The sequence below is a fragment of the Gallus gallus genome, chromosome 7 (genome assembly GCF_016699485.2).
Source record: "Gallus gallus isolate bGalGal1 chromosome 7, bGalGal1.mat.broiler.GRCg7b, whole genome shotgun sequence".
In the NCBI taxonomy this organism is placed as follows: Eukaryota; Metazoa; Chordata; class Aves; order Galliformes; family Phasianidae; genus Gallus; species Gallus gallus.
This window is the reverse complement of record NC_052538.1, coordinates 1,155,383-1,172,103: the sequence shown is the minus strand read 5'-3', so window position 1 is coordinate 1,172,103 and position 16,721 is coordinate 1,155,383. Positions and strand designations below refer to the sequence as shown.

The 16,721-nt window shown below is 34.8% G+C and overlaps 1 protein-coding gene across 50 annotated transcripts in view; it reads right to left on the bottom strand.

Moving 5' to 3' along the window:
* Positions 1-2,203: 2,203 nt before the first annotated feature.
* TFPI (tissue factor pathway inhibitor) overlaps positions 2,204-16,721 on the bottom strand; it is a 187,039-nt gene continuing 172,521 nt past the window's right edge. For 30 of the 50 annotated variants that reach the window (XM_046943972.1, XM_046943982.1, XM_046943976.1 and 27 more), the window contains 5 exons: positions 14,754-14,954; positions 11,816-11,854; positions 10,180-10,356; positions 8,839-8,934; positions 2,204-3,431 (listed from right to left, as the gene is read on the bottom strand). In XM_046943972.1, the coding sequence (XP_046799928.1) occupies positions 3,130-3,431; positions 8,839-8,934; positions 10,180-10,356; positions 11,816-11,854; positions 14,754-14,954 (815 nt within the window). In that variant the 3' untranslated portion in view covers positions 2,204-3,129. Of the gene's footprint in view, positions 3,432-7,183; positions 7,626-8,838; positions 8,935-10,179; positions 10,357-11,815; positions 11,855-14,753; positions 14,955-16,721 lie in introns of those variants that run through there. The other 20 variants (XM_046944005.1, XM_046944012.1, XM_046944004.1 and 17 more) reach the window with 2 other exon arrangements.

Here is a 16,721-nt window from a genome sequence, read left to right as displayed (position 1 = left end):
AATGTGCAAACTTGCTCCAAAGAATGAGGGCAGAAACTGGAATGAAATTTCTAGGTTAATGGACTCTAGTTAATTTAAAATGTACATAGTAGCTTGTGACTTGTTAGCCTTACATTCTAAGCTCTTCACCATTCTGACATCTAATTCCCTATCAATTTTTCCTTGTGCTATGGCCCAATTATTCCCCCTATTAAATTCATGGTTTAACTGCCTCTGAGAAATGCAGTGATCTCATTTTTTCTTGTATGTGGTTGTTATGCAGATATTGAAAATACAGCAATGAAAAGAAATTAATGAATCAGAAGAACACAAAAGGAATTTCTTTTGGAGTTAATAAAGATGCAATCAGATTATACCAATTTTACAGGAAAAACTGATTCAGTGCATTTTACAGCTATGCAAAAACAACATAAGGAAGACTGTGCTGGCTTACTGGTATTGTGGCTGAATCCAGCACCCACATCAAATTTCTGATTATAATCAAATCAGTTCTTTCATGGTATATAACATGCCAGTTTTCTTCCTCGTTGCACTAACTAATAAGCCTAAAAGAGGAATATGTTTGTAATGGCTTCTTGGTTAGCACAGCTAATCAGTGTTGAGATGCCATAACTCAACAGTGTTTTTCTGTCCCAGCAGTGATAGAAGGGATCCCTCAAATGAAAAAAATCATTTTTCCAGTTACTGTTACCACACAATAAATGCATGTGTGGTTTCTGTACTACATTGTAACTAATGAGTAAGGGAGCATAGGGGAGTACCTGTTAGTCCTGCCTTAGCTACTGCAGTTCTGGAAGAAGGGAAGACAGCACAAAGCAACTGAGCACACTCGGCGAGCAGAGTCTGTTAGTTTGCAGAACTCAGCAAGCAGGAGACTTAGAATAGGATGCAGCCACAGAGCCAGGTTTCTACTTGGACAGAAAGGATGATTTTTCCTAGACTTCTGTGTTGGATTTGGTAGTTGTGGAGTCCGGGCAGCAAGGAGCAAGCTGCTGACCAAAACAGAGCCTGAGGAAAGAGATGCTACCATGAAACGACACATGATCATAACACAATATGTTTACAAATGCATCTGTTCTTTTTTACACATTTATCTTTGAAATCATAGAATAACAGAAAGGTTTGGAGTAGAAGAGACCTTAAAGATCATCCATGTCCAACCCCTTGGCATGAGCAGGGACATCTTCTACTAGATCAAGCTGGCCTTGAACACTTTCTGGGATGGTACATATCTATTATCTCACTGAGAATACTTTGTTTAAGGAAGATCAAATCACACTTGATGAATCCTAGATTAAGAGTCATTACAGGATTTGGGCACCAGAAATCAGAATTTCTGTATAAAAATCTGTGGCTTTTACTTAGCCCCTTAGATTCAGAATACAAAACTACTTTCTTTTTCAGCAGTCAAGCTCCTCCTCTTTGGGGAGGTGGTTCAAAGCTCACTGGCTACATAAACACACACATTTTCTGAAATCACATGCATTTCACAGAGCTCAAGCAAAAGCAGGTTAGTCCAGTTTTTGCTGGATTATCGTTTTCCTTGCTCCTTACTGTAGTGTCTGAGACTATCACATCTATTTCAGATAATTATTTTCATGTTGCCTCTCAAAAACGGTGGTTTAAGTATCCTCAGTAGTCTTCATCCCAAAGAGAAAATGTGATACATAAAAAAAAAAGGAAGATTTTCAGTATCAAGGAAGGCTGCGGGGTACTTCTGAGAACCTTTCTAGGAAATGAACAATTTTTGCTTTTCTTTAAAAAAAAAGTTTTGCTAGATTTACCCATGATCATAGAGCTGTATTGGAGAAGGGCAGGAACTGAATGACAGTCTCATGTCAGTCTTAAAACAAAGAAGCAAAACCTACAATAACAAGGAAAACAAAAAAACAACCAACCAAGTCTACTGGAGAGCATACATACCATTATGGCTGAAGCAAATGTATTGATTTCCTCATCCATGAACGGGGACCGTTCCGTTTTTTGTTCTTTCCATTTCCTCTTTTCTTTTTCTTTCTTTCTTTCTTTTTCTTTTCTTTTTTTTTTTTAAGTAAGAACACGTATTTCTGCAAATCATTAACTTGCTTTGCAAGCCACGGGTCTACTTCAGTAACAAGGATAAAATCGATGAACCTAGCAAATATATTTTAAATTTTTATAAGCGTCTGTCACTTTGTTTCATACATTCACAACTGTAATTCTCTCTTAATGGTTTCAGTGAGTTAATTCCAATTCACATTCATTGCACAATAGTGTAAGTCTATGCACTTCAATGGAGTTACATCTACCTTGCATAACCTAAAATAAATCTGATTAAAACAAACTGAGTTTTTATTTCCTTTTTTAAGCAATTGGTCTCTGTTTCAATCTAGGATTGAAACAATTGTGTATGACAAGTGATCACTCTTCGACAAGTCTTATGCTTACCTTTTTTTTTTTTCTCTTTTTTTAAAGCTCAAAATAGATTTCAGAAAAGAATGGGGAAATAAAGTAAATTGGAACCTTTTCTACTTTCTAATCATGAGTTCTACACCCACATAGCCTATTACGTCCTGTTTCAGCTTTAGTAATTATATTGTCAAACTACATTTTAAAAGCTCTTTTCCAAAGTACAAGGTAATGTTTATTAACACAAATGAGGCATACATAATAAAAATATAAACACCTTAATAATATGCAATCAAAATAATCAGTACAGTAAATATATTTTAATGGTGCATTCTAAAGGCTTTCATTCACAGGTGAATAGCAGTTTACTTCCCATTTCCATAAAAATTAAAACTGTATTCTTCCATGGATGGTTTCCTCCCCCACGGTCTTGGTCTTTAGTAACTGTTTCTTTTTTTTCTTGATTCTTATTAATCTTCTTCCATCCTTTTTTTTAATGAATCCTGAAGGTAAAATGACAAAGTTAGGACTGTATGACTAACATCCATGATTATCCCAAATGAGACCAGTCTTGTTTTCAAGAAATATTCTTGAGAAAAAAAAAGGAACATTCGATCTTACCTAAAGTCTTCATATGACCGACCAATGCTAATCATCCTGTTCTTGTACACAGTATTTTATTGTCCATCCTTCTCTCTCTAGCTCTCTCTTCTGATTGCCAGTTGTACTTTGCCAATACTTTCAGCTATTACATTCTATCAGGCCAATACTTACGACTAAAAATTGCAAGAATATTTCAGCCCATAGCATGCATGATACTTGCCTTTTGTGATAGTCTGTGGCAATATCAGTTCCCATACCTTTCCTGCAGATTCTTAAACATGATTTCCTGGAAGTGAAATTATTTTCATTCCCACCACAACCACTGTAGGTAAATGGACGACATCTTCCAGTTGAATAGTTGTAGAAAAACCTTGTCTCTTTAGCTCTACAAAGTCCTCTATCCATAGGAGTCATGCATAAAGAAGGGATAGGAGGTGGTTCTAGAAATACCAGAAAAAACAAGGTTATACAACACTGTCATGTTTTTGTTCTGCTGATATTTTTTACATGAGACTTGAAGCTTTCAGAACCTTGAAATCTATGAAATTTACTGGCACATTTAATTCTGTCCTCCTGAAAATCCAGTATACTGAGCATAAGCATTTGACCATGAAAAATAACAGCAAATATTATTCTCTCTTTCACTTACAAAAACAAACGAAACCTTACCTGAATGCAAGGTTTGGTTCATATGCATTTAGCGATAAAATATTTCTGTGGTAGGAGATAATATTCAAATTCAATTGGAGGAATTTACTTGTACAATATGAAATGAAAGAACTGAAATTAGGACAGCTTAAAAAAAAAAAGGTAAATATTGATGACAATTGAGAAATTGAACTTTCCAAATTACTGACAGATATTCTGAAATCATACAGAAGGACTGATCTGAAAGTAATGCTTCTTATTTTATTCTGTTGGTCTATCATGCCAGATGGTGGATATGGTGGACCATAGTGGTGTGGCAGCAGAGGTTGACGCTTCCCACCATTATTTTGTCATGTTTTGTTGTCATGCAAAAGATGGCAGCAGAGGGACAGTCTGACAAAATGGCTTCCGGCACCGAAGTGCGTATGACGTAAGGTGTGATGCTGAATTTCTCCCTGTGGAAAAAATAGTACTCGTTGACATTCATTGATGCTTGTGAATGTTTCTGGAGCCCAAACAGTCGATGCAAGCACAGTGAGACATTGTGTGGTGAGTTTTAGTGGTGGCAATAGCAGGTCATCTTCAGTGGTGTAGATTTTTAAAAGCGCAGAGTGCAGGCTCTTGTTCATTGCTGGTGAAAATGCATATAGCCATCACCACCATGTAGAGGTGATGATTATGCTGAAAAACAGTTTTGTAGCTGAGAATTTGCGCTGCCAACTAGCACTATTGTGCTCTTTGTAGCAATCGTAGTTTCCAAATAAATAAACAGGAAGCATTACTTTTGGAATGATGTACACGCATAACATTGTTTATTTAAGATTCAATACCTTCTTTCATTTTTTGTTTTGTTTTGTATGAATATAGAAAGCTTGACCTAAGTAATACAATTTGTTCTACTGGAGAACACTGAGCAGTTATCAAGAAAAAGCTTCTAACTTGCAGAAGAGCAAAAGATTGAATGTAGAGATTTAAGTGCCCAAAAACAATTGCAGTGCTGGTGATTTTAGGGCCACTGTTAGGCTTTTACCATTCACAGAAGGCTGATGTTTTGTTTCTTCAGTGTTGCTGCAAGTGAGAGTGTGAGGACTGAAATACCAGAAGATGACCCTGAGTTAACTGAAGTACCTGTGCGCTGGGGCAAATTCTAGCAGCTCACCAATTCCCAAATCTGGAGAAACTGTTATCTACCATCCTGGAGAGACTCATAAGCAAAAACACAACGGACATACGGTTGCTGTACACAAAACAAAAAGATGAATGGGAGCTGTTGTATCAACAGTTATGAGGAATCTGAAGGAGTGCCATTTTCCTTAAAGAAGTTTCAGAGTTGAGATAGTTGAGGTCTGACTGCATAAATGGACAAGTGAAGCTAGTTAGATCGCTTTCTTGGAGTTAGCCATGAAGCCAGCAAAAGTTCTTCAGAGGAAAGACCAAGTAAAAATTTTAGGAAATAACTTGGGTTACAAAAACATCCTGTTTTTCAGGTGAGATACTGAAAGCAAGTAGTTATGAATTAACTTGAGCAATTCAAGAGGTTGAAAAGAAAAAACAGAAAAGAATACGCTACACTTTATATTTGTCTTATACGTATCTGATGAAAGAGGCTTGTTTGCTATGTATAATAGCTGAACTGGCACGATGAAAAAAACCATGAAAAATTACAAAAAAAAAAAAAAACGTATCTTATGGAAGACAGACAAATTAAATTAGTAATATATTTGAAGCCATATTAGCAATAGTGTACTATTCAAGAAGAATGTTGCAAATGCAAAAACTGAGTCATGAAATGGTATATCAAGACAGATAAAACTAGTTACAAGTTATGAAATATGCACTAATTCATTTCCCTGTATTACCTGTGACATTATTATAACAGAATGTGAAGTTCATTTTTGATCCAGAAATTTGCCAAAAATATGTGATAAAAGTCAGGTCATGAATGGGCATGACAAAAAAGAATTTAGAATTCATATAGATAAATGACATCCAATAGCTTCCTAGAATTTGCTACCCAGAGATCTTAAAAAGCTGACAGTTTAAAATACAATTCTTAAAATAATGCCTTTTCTAGAATCCCAGACAGATTCCCTCTGATGTAAACAAGTGATACGGTCATACTTGGGAATTTATGAAACATTTACATTTAGATATGGACTCATATTTATAAGAAATAATCTCAAACTTAATTTGTGACATTAAGTAGTTTCTCTCAGGCTTAACTAGGGTAGAAACGTGTGACAATGAACTGTTAATTAATTATAATATGAAAGAAGTTTGAAATGATCTTCATGAGCTAGATGAAAATAAGATTTATTCTATGCTCTTTCACTACGCACAGGATTGTGGCATACATGAAACTTCCAATTTTTTTAAATATTTAGACTTCAGTTTCTCATTTCAGTTACAGCAGAGGGATAATAAAAGACTTCAAGTACACAAACTGTTACAAAAAATAATGAGTCATCTCCACTTAACAGTATTCTCTAGGCATAAATTGGTGCAAATCCATTAAAGCAAATAGAGCTATGTCAATTTATATCAGCAAAAGATAAGGCCCTGACTTTAAGAAATAAAACAGAAGCTGCTTCTGTCTGCCATTCCATACTTACTGAGTGGAAAGCTGACATTTGATATTATTTCCCACTTAGATTTCACAAGCTGAATGTATTATATAACACTCTTAATTTCACACCATAGATGACTTCACTCAATCTAGTGATAAGAGTCTTGATTCTTGTCTTCATTTTCATTTCCCTAGAATTTGTTTTAGATGACATCAGAAATGTATTGACACTCTGCAAGAAAGTTAATTATTGGGAGAGAGCACTAGTCTTATGTTTACATGCCCAAACATCAGTTTTTCTCTTGAAATCAACAGAAAAAGAATTTCAATTGCATGGTAAGGTGTTCTAAAATTGACAAGTCCTCAGAATTTTTTTAAATGGTGGTCATCTATTTAAAAAAAAAATAGAGAAAAAAAAAAGATACATAGCCCAACCAACAAACATACAAAACACATTATGGTAGCAGATCAGCTACTTCATCTGTGCTTGAGAAGACAGGAATCAGACACTCCATCTTAAGCAGCACATCTGAACCTTATATGTGTACAGGTATATTCTCATCCCTCACAGAGGGCTATGGTAAGTCATGGTGCATATTTGTGTGAAAAAGCTCTACTTTACAACTTCATATGCAGCCTGGTGCAAGACAGACAAAGGTTATGAAGTAGAAAAAAAAAGTCAGGTCTTCATATTTTCCATTGAAATTCATCAATCCTTCCAATTTCATGTTTCCCAGCTACGCTGACTTCATCTACCCTTGTTACTGCAGCCTTTCTTTCACTAACCTTCCAGTCTCTTACCTTCCCCAAATCTGCTTTATCTCAGAATTCACCATTGCTAACATAACCAAGAAAAATTTTTTCTTTTTTCACCAGTTTTCTCAGAGAAAACATAGTGAATAATGCCTCTTTGTTTTTATAGGTTAGTTGCTCTGTGGATCTGGGGGTTTGTATTATGAATAAAAATCTGAGAGCAGGTCCACTCCTCAATCAGTAGATTTATTACCAGGCCATATGTTATGCCAAATATTTTTCAGTAAAATAAGCTGCCAAGAGGCTTATTGTTTTACATTCAGACATTTTAATAGCAGAGTGCATCCATGTTTCTTATGTGGCAAAAAATCCAGCTATCTCAGAATCTTACCTCCAGCCAACTGTACATTATCACAGAAGAAGGAAAAAAAAAAACCCATACATTCAAACTTCGTTAGACATGATTCTTTCAAAGAGCACAAAAACATTATTCTACATGCTCACTATCTTACAGACTGTATAATACACAGAAGCATTGTTCAATCTGTGAACCATTATTCAATACCCAAAAGTACAGGTAAGAGTAAATGCAAAAGAAGTACAAACAGAAATACTTGGCAAGAATGTTCAGTCTTTTCCCAATTGTTTCTTGTTTCCTCTTGCATAACTGTGGATCATAAAAATGACAAGCCTCAAATTCAATCACCCTTTACAGCGTGAGCAAGTACCAGCAATCTACAGTGGAAATTATACTACATAGTAGCGCAAAAATACCTTGAAGTAGACATGAAATTCATTCAAACTCACCTTGACTATAATCAAACCAAGAACTAAGTTTCATATAGCCTTAACAACAGTAAAAATGTGTTATGATAAATAAATTCTGTATATCCCGAATTCCAAATCTGATTCTCTCTTAATGTGTAAAATGAGCTTTAGAACACCTGCCGGTCAGAATCCCACGGAAGTATTCATTTCTGAATACAAAAAGATTTCTGTATCACTGCTTTTGCTTTTGATGTTTAATGCTTTGTGTCTATTAGACTTCCAGGAAGCATCACAGTTTCAGAACAGGACAAGGTATGATCAGTACTTCACTACCTGATACCTATAGAAGATATGTAAGTAGAAATACATTTCTTCACTTAGACTTGCCTTGCTTATGAAAATAATAGACACAGATTGAAACCAATTCTTTAGTCTCAGATACACTGCAAAATGAGTGGAAATGGAAAATAAATCAACAGCACAGATAAAAACTGAGAACTCAGAACTGCAAAAGCAAATTCTAACCAAAGGAACTGGGAAACTGCTTGTACTCTTCCTCTAGGTAACTACTGTTCACAGTATGGGACTCTTCCTCATTTGGAGCTGTTGGCAACAAATTTACTAAAAGGGGGAAAAAAAAAAGGCATGGGGGAGGAGGGGGGGGAAATAGTAAGTGATAGGCCATCTAGACACAACAAAGTGAAAATAAACTATAATTAGTACCCATCTGATTTGTTCCCTGCTGTTATTACTACTACTATAAGACAGCATTCCTTCAAGTCCCAAAGGCAGAGGAAACTAATGTTTTAAAGCAACTTTAGACTGAATTTCTTTTTCTTCTTTCATTTTATTTATGTGTGATTTAAATGAAACATGTTTTGTTAAGGTTGCTATATTACTGGCAGATATTTGTCAGGGATGGTATGTTTTCAAAATATGTATTATTTATGACAAAAATGGCCACGAAGCTAGTTCTAATGTTCCCAGTTCACTATGCTTATGTATTTCAACCAATACATAAATCCTCAAAATAAACAATTAAAGGAGTAGACAAGCCAAAGAGAGTTTGCATTAAAAACTAACAACTATGAACAGCAAAAGTAAATTCTTACCAACAATCCCAGGAAACTGATTGCGTTCTTCCTCTGGGGAACTACTGTTCATATGGTTAGGATGTTCTTCATCTGGAGCAACTGACAGTAAATTTGCTAAAAGAAAAATGAAAGGAAAAAACGAGGAAAAACACACATACACAAAAAGGTATCAAAGTTTCAGTATCACTAAAGCAAAAATAAAATAAAATAAAATTAAAAAAAGCAACAAACATTTTCTTTTTAAACTATACCGATGGCTCCCCAACCTCCTGGAGGCTGTGGGTAAGGAAATGTATCCATCCCATGAATACATCCAGTGCCCTGAGAAGTGGAAAGGAGTTAGGAAAGGTTACTGTATTCTGATACACAACAATGCACAGGAACTAGAAGGACCAGGAAGCAGAAGAACGATCTGTGGTCAGTCTAAGTTGCTGTTTCATAGCCCAAGCTGCACAGCTGAATCATTCAGAACTGAGAGGCAGGTTTCCTATTTTCTTTCGTGGGAAGGTAGCAACCCATGGTAGGGAAACAGTAAGAATAGACATCTTTTTTCCTCACAAGACCTCTTTGAAAGGAGTCTATTCAGATGTATGGGTTAAAATACATACATATGAATATTTTATGGCATTATAAGGCCAAGCTGCTAGCATATCTTAGATAACAACAACAAAACCCTTTATGTGGCTGTAACCTGAGCAGGTTCATTTCTCCATTCTCTTTCTCTGCCTTTATAATCTCTATTACCATGAAGACCTTGTCTTCAATGGAGGTATCAATATTTTCACAATATATTTCCCTCGATGACTGCTCTAGAAAGCGTTTTTGTAACATCTGCCCCCTAATAGCAAGTTTAGTGGAGAAATGAGATGCTCTAATGCCAAAGTACAACGGGAAGCAGTACTCATAGTGGACGGAATCTCTTCCTCGGTAGAAAATAATGTTACTTCAATTACTTCATCTGTCTGCACTGGTCTACTTAGATATATTAAATAGTATGCAGATTTATGAAAATTAATAGAGTTCCCTCTTACATAATAGATTTAATACATATTTTTGCTTATAGAATTACAATATACGAGGGTAATCAACTACCATGAGAAAAATAAAAAGGTAGAAGAGTCCTGTAATATTCATTAAAATTAATCACATATACCATTTCTAATAGAATTTCCCTTTTTACTTTATATTTCTCATTTTTGTGTATATTTTTAAAAGTATATAATTGTGTTAATTTCGGGTGTAAATTATTGCCATTTCAGAGTCTCCTCAAATGTTCTTTTTCCCCCATGATAAACAGCTCCAAAATACAATGCTGTTTATAGAAGAAAAAAACTACGAATAATGAAGACAACAACTTACGGTTGCCTTGGCAGGTAGTCTGGCATTCTTCCAAACTCTTAAAGTTGTTCTGGTTTCCTAGGCACCCACCATACTTGAATATTTCACATATTTTTGTCTCTTTGTTATAGAAATACCTGGAAAAAAAGCCTCGACAAATTCCAGGATCTTTCTCCTGGTAACAGAAGTTCGGCTTTTCTGTGAATAAAGGTAAATGACAAAGAGGGTGAGGGGAAAAAAAAAATACACCAGATGCTAAGACAATAATAGAGTTGGAGCAAGTTGACATAATAAACTTAGTCACTTTAGAATACAGACCATCTGTAAAAGAAATGCAGTTTTAATGTACTGCTTTTGTTCTCTCTATATAACACTGCAATATTGTGCTAGAATATTATAGGACATTTTCATTGCTTTTCTTTTTTTCAAATAACCAGTAAATTATACTTTGGAAAATGAGTACTGTTGACTCCTTTAAGTGTTCTCCTAAAATGAAGCTCTAAGATTAAAATTAGGTTTTATTCTGAATTAAAACAAGATTCAAAACCACAACATTTAAACCTAAGTACATATTCTTCCCATTTCGGTAGTTGCTTTAATCAATGTTGGTGTGAATGACACACAAGGCAATGTTAAGATAAAAGGAAAAAGGAAATAGTAGTTTAAAAAAAGTAAAAAAAAAAAAAAAAAAAAAAAAAGAATACATTTTGTCTGGGATTGCCTACTCCTTTAAAAGGATATAAGAAACTGGGAGGCAAAGCAACTACTCTAAGTACCGTTTTTTAGTCTCAGTTCCTAGTCTGCAGTCTATAGTTATAATATCAGCAAAGAAAAATTCAATAAATGAATACTGCATAATTTAACTGAATAATCAGACATGATACCAAGCATTCTGGCAGCAAATAAAAAAAACACAGTTGTACAACAATCCTCAAATGCTGATTTCCCAATGCATTCAATTTTCTTTCTAGATTATCATCTTAAAATCACTGTGGAAGTAACAAAACCCATCTGGAGGCACTCTCAAATTCTTGCCAGTATGAAATATGATACTCGACTTAGCTCACTTGCAGAGAAAAGTATTTTTAGTCAACATACAAACTAATGTCAGATGCGACATGAGCCACTGTACACATGAAACTTAGAAGAAAAGTGAGGCTAAAACAGTGTGCAGAAGGCTACCATTTTAATAAAAGTGACCTTAGAACAATTAGTTTGAAGTCCCTAACTTTTTTTTTTTAATAGATAAAAGAGTGGTAATTAACTTCATCCTAATGCCTTTATTTTTAACCAGGCGTCTATAAAAATATTTATTTTTTGTTTCAGAGCGATTTTACCTATTTTTGCTAATGACAGAGCAAGTATTCAGGTTATTCTCAAAACACACAAGAAAACATTCTATATCATATTTGAATCTCTTCTCTCTTTTCTGATTATTGAAGCAAGAAAACAGGCTTATTTTAAGGAGAAGAGGGTCACCAGAGTCTGTAGTTGTCCTCTAAATCTTTGATGAAAATGGGCAAAGATTAGATAACTTACCTTAGTATGAACAATGCTGTTCTGCTTAGGAGATAGCTTGGAACAATACATAAAGAATCTATCCAAAGCAGCTAAATACCTTATTGTATACTAAGGTTACTTATGTACACATAATTACCTCTCTCATTTTTTGCTAGCATCACCTCCAGAGGCAATTCTGCAATATAAATAAAAAGAAAAATGTTTCATGAAAGTAATGATGTGAAGTCTCACCTGTAAAACCAGAACGCTTCACAGTGACTGTGAGCACCAAAGAATAAGAATATAACACCTCTTCCCTTTCTTTATTCTCTTTGTTAGAGAAGTAGAACAAAATCTTGGTACAAAGGACTGAATGATTGTTTTCTCATGTGGGAAGAACTGATACACTTGAAACTAGAAGATATGGAAAATAGTGGAATTCTACCCATATTGAATCCAACTGACAAATTCCTCCTTGTGTTACTGGAGTCAGAATCTTGATTTATATGATCTTAGTCCTCAAAAGACATTTTATCAGCAGGCTTGCTTAGCCCAACTGCTGTAGCTATTGATACTGCCAACAGCTTCAATGCAGATCTAGTTAGCAACAAAGACCTCTGACATGGTAATTTCTTTTGCTATGCCACATACAATCAGAGTAAAGTGTTCTTTGTGCTGTTTATGATATTAAAGCACCAGGTTGCAAACAATTCTTACTGGAAAAACTGGAGTTGATGTTATGCGCTTCCTTGTTATGGAAGCAGTAATGTAAGATACTTCAGCAATCTTCATCCTTACCCTTTGTGTAATTTTTAATTTTCATAAGACAAACAAACAAACAAAAACTTCCAGAAATATCATCTGTGTTAAATTTTCAAAGCAAATCTTTTGGGTAGAAATTCAATCAAGCTACACTTTCCTTGAATGCTATCAAAATATCATCATTCAGTTCTGATGGAAGTACATTTTCTACATGCACAAACATACAGAATAAATAATATTAATTCATGCTGAAAAATCAGCCCAATCTGGATTAAGTAGAGAAGGGATATCAGTTTCTCTAGACAGAAACCTTTAATAGGATGATGATTAGGAAATGTTAAATGTAAGTCTTTTAGATCCAGATGGTGGATGCTTCAGCCTGCTTGGGAGGCAAGATCAATTCCTGCCTTCTAAACCTCAAGCACTCTATCTCTACTTCCTCAGTTAGATGTGGCACACTTTGATTGAAGAAAATAACCACAAAATAGACATGGCAGAATTAGTGTGTAGGCTGTAATAAATGTAATCTTGAAACCTACTACTGCCTATAAGCTGTGCTCTAGACAGCACAAGGCTATTTGCTCTTCTTAAATATTGCAGGGCTCAGTTTTTGAGCAGAATCAACAGCTAGAACTTTAGACAGACAGATCTGTAGAAATATAAGAGAAGCAGATGTCATTCTTGCATTAACTATGTATACTAATCTGCAATTCTAGCGATATCTGAGACTTTAGCAAGAAAATACATCAAATCAGTGATGTGAGGGTTCTTTGATTTCTATGTCAGTTCAGTAAAAGCTGAGCTATAACACAATTCAGACCCAAGTAGCACAGTTACACTGACTAAACATGCATGCATTAACTGCAAGGTGTTTATATTCAGAAAGACATTTTTCTTTATACCATCTCTTTTTTCTTGAACACAGAATGCTAGATGATATTATTTAGTAACTAATTATGATATCCAAATGATTATTCCTCAGTGATCTCCTTCCAATTTAAGCCCTCATATCATTAGGGTTACATTTACACGTATATGAACTCCTGCAAATGGAATGAGACTACAGCTGGTTCTTGCTGCTTCTTCCACGAAGCACATCTAGTCTCCAAGGCTCATTAGTGACCTTTATCAGATGCCAATAAATATGTGAAAGTCTCAAGAAAAAATTGCCATTCAGTTAAAGAATGGAGTCATCTGATCTTTTTCGCTCTGACAAATTGTTGGTAAAACTTCGTGCTATTACTTTCACCCTGATAGGAACAGTTCTATATGCATGAGATTGTTTGAAAACAAAATATAATCTCTTAGAAAAATAACTGAAAACTGCATTCATTATTATGGCATTTTGTTTTCCTTTTTTCTTTTGAGTAGATTGTCTATGGTGCCAGGTACAATAAATGAAATTATGGAGATCCCCGCAGGTCAGGAAATACCTGTGATCAGTACTTTGTATTTAGTAAGGAAACAAAATATAATCTTTTTGGTAGAAAGATCAAAAGGATAAAGATCAGACAAAATCTGTTAGGAAGGACATATTTTCCTTCTGTTGGCTGTTCTGATATTTTCCCATCAGCGAAACTTTGCTTATATAGAGAATATCAGGTTAAACTTTGCTATTGCCAATACACACAATCACACTGAGGTTTGTGCTCTATTCAACCACACTATTCTGGCTCAATCAATACAGGTAAGAAAGAAATCTGCTTGCTTTTCTCTGTAAAACCTTCACAATGCTGAAGGCCTTAAATAATTACGATGATCATTTTTAACTGCAAAAACAGCATTCACAGGGCACTTGCTGTATATTTTATATCTCATTTTCCTCTTTCTTATGATTAACTCAATTCCAACAAAACAGATCTTTTAAGTCCGACAGCTGTAACTGACATTTTAAAAGAGAATTATTATTGCAGTTCTAATTTTGTTGAATCACAGCAGATGTTTAAGATTTTTGACAGCTCTATCAGCTTCTAAAAGAAGCAGAAATATAGAATGAGAAATTGGGTATGATATTTTCAAAGCAATGAATGTGCTGACCACCAGTTTAACCCAGTGTCAAAATCAATTTCATTTTAACAACTCATTCAAAACCTGACCCTAGACAGAAGATAAGCTTTCTTGTATTGCTCTCTATTTCACATATCAGCTGAAAAATCACAGTTTATGTTTTCTAATCCAGAATACAAAATAATTCAGATGACTAGAACACAGTATAATAACTGGGAACATAATTAGAGACATCATATTACCATATTAGCTAGAACTTTACAAAATTCAGAAGATTTGTGGATGACAGTTAGAAGAACTGATAGAAGAAGAGAATGGGTACTGACCCGTTACCACACATTTGTTCTGACATTCTTCCAGAGTTAGAAAGTTGTTTGCATTGCCGTGGCATCCACCATATTCAAATATTTCACACTCACGGCTTTGAATGTTGAAGTAAAAGCGCACGTGGATTGCTTTGCATGGACCTTCATCTGCTTTCAAGGCACAGTCTGAATGCCCCAGTTTCAGTGGTGGTAAAGGAACACCTGTGATAAAAAGGACAGCTGTTATGAAGTTGGTTTGTTTCATTGTAGAGTTTAACTTTAAAATCAGATTGCTTGCCTGTTCTACTAGAAAAGCACTTGCTAATATACGTGTGTAAAGCTCTGAATAAATTAAACATAGATGTAAAAAAAAAGGTCATCATCTCCATTGGAAGAACAGTTTCATTCAATCAAATGGAAAAGTGGTTACAGTTATCAACCAAAAGAGCTCACATTCTAAACTTTTAGTCCTTATCAGAACTCTCTAGAACAGCTACAGATAGTGATTTATTCACAAGAGTTCATGAAAAATTCTGAACAACAAATACATTGAGAAAATTCTGGCAGCTCCCAAAGACACACTGACTACCCTTGCATAAATAAAAGGCAGAAAGAGTGTCCACTGTGCTCTCTCCCTCCCATGCATACCTAATAGCAAACACTGCTCATGAAAACTTCTCACAACAAGTAGTGTGGCAAGACAACCCTGCAGAGGGCACCATTACCCTTCCAGATTAAATGTTACCAGCACATAAACCCATCTGGTATAACTGAAAGGTTATCATATTGTCTTAATTTCTTTGATCTCTCTGTTCTTGCATTAGATTTTCAAGAGTTAAAAAGAAACAAACAAACAAAAAACAATTCTTTGAGATCTTTTCCTGCTTTGCTTTACCAAAACGAAGTATTTTTTTACCCTAGAGGCTTTTGAAAGCTTTACAGAGCTTATATGTTTGCAATAGCAAGAAGAAGAACAGAGTTGAAATCCTTCCCTCCTCTCCCAGAGCTAATGAGAACACTGATGTGTCTTAATGTGTATGTGCAAAAGTAGTGCTATACACAAGTGCTCAGAAAAGACGAGGAAAAATATGATGGCAAGCATTTACATGAACATTACAGAGCTTCCTCTTGCTAGCAAGAGTAAGTTTTCACTTTTAACTACAAGAATCCACAGAAATCAACATTATTAGCTACCCCACTCTGTGGCTATCTAAATTTAATGTATAAAATTGTCCTTATTATCAAATCGTTAAATGAAATGTACAGCTGAGATAAATACTCATAAAAACTGAGGTTAATGGAAGTTTACTCTTCTTGCTCCATTTGGAGCACTTAATAACTATTATATTTACAGGAAATATGTTTCACCAGAAAAAACTTTTAACCCATAGCATGTAGATCCCTGAAAAATTAACACTTATTACACAATTACCATTGGCACAAAAATTGTAGCAGATAACGAATCTTCTATTTTTCAAACTGACAATTGACAGACTGATGTCTAATTTCAAAATATCCAGTCCCTAAAATAAGCTATTTCCTCATTAGTGAAATGATATTTACAGATTCCAAAGTCAGGAAAACAAATTTAAAAATATTATTGAAGATTTTCTAATATGAAAGATGGATGCATTAAATGAATTAAAGAGACAGGAATTTCATTAAAATTTCTATTTCAGCTTGCCAAACAGATTTCTGAATTTTGTTGATTTCCTTATCTAGATCATCCTGAAGAATCAGGATTTAGACGTCACAAGTGATTCCAAAGGTCTAGAGTTCTACAACACAGAGAGTCGCTTTGGAAGGGACTTGAAAAGGTTCAGATATAAAAGTTGAGAGGATACTACACTGCAAAATGAAACTTCAGAATCCCCTTAATCAGTAAAAGGGTGAAAAATGCCTTCAGAGCAAGAAAAATTTCAGCAACATTTCGATTAACTTCTGAAAGGCTAACATCAAACACTTAGAGCTGCACAGAAACCAATCCAA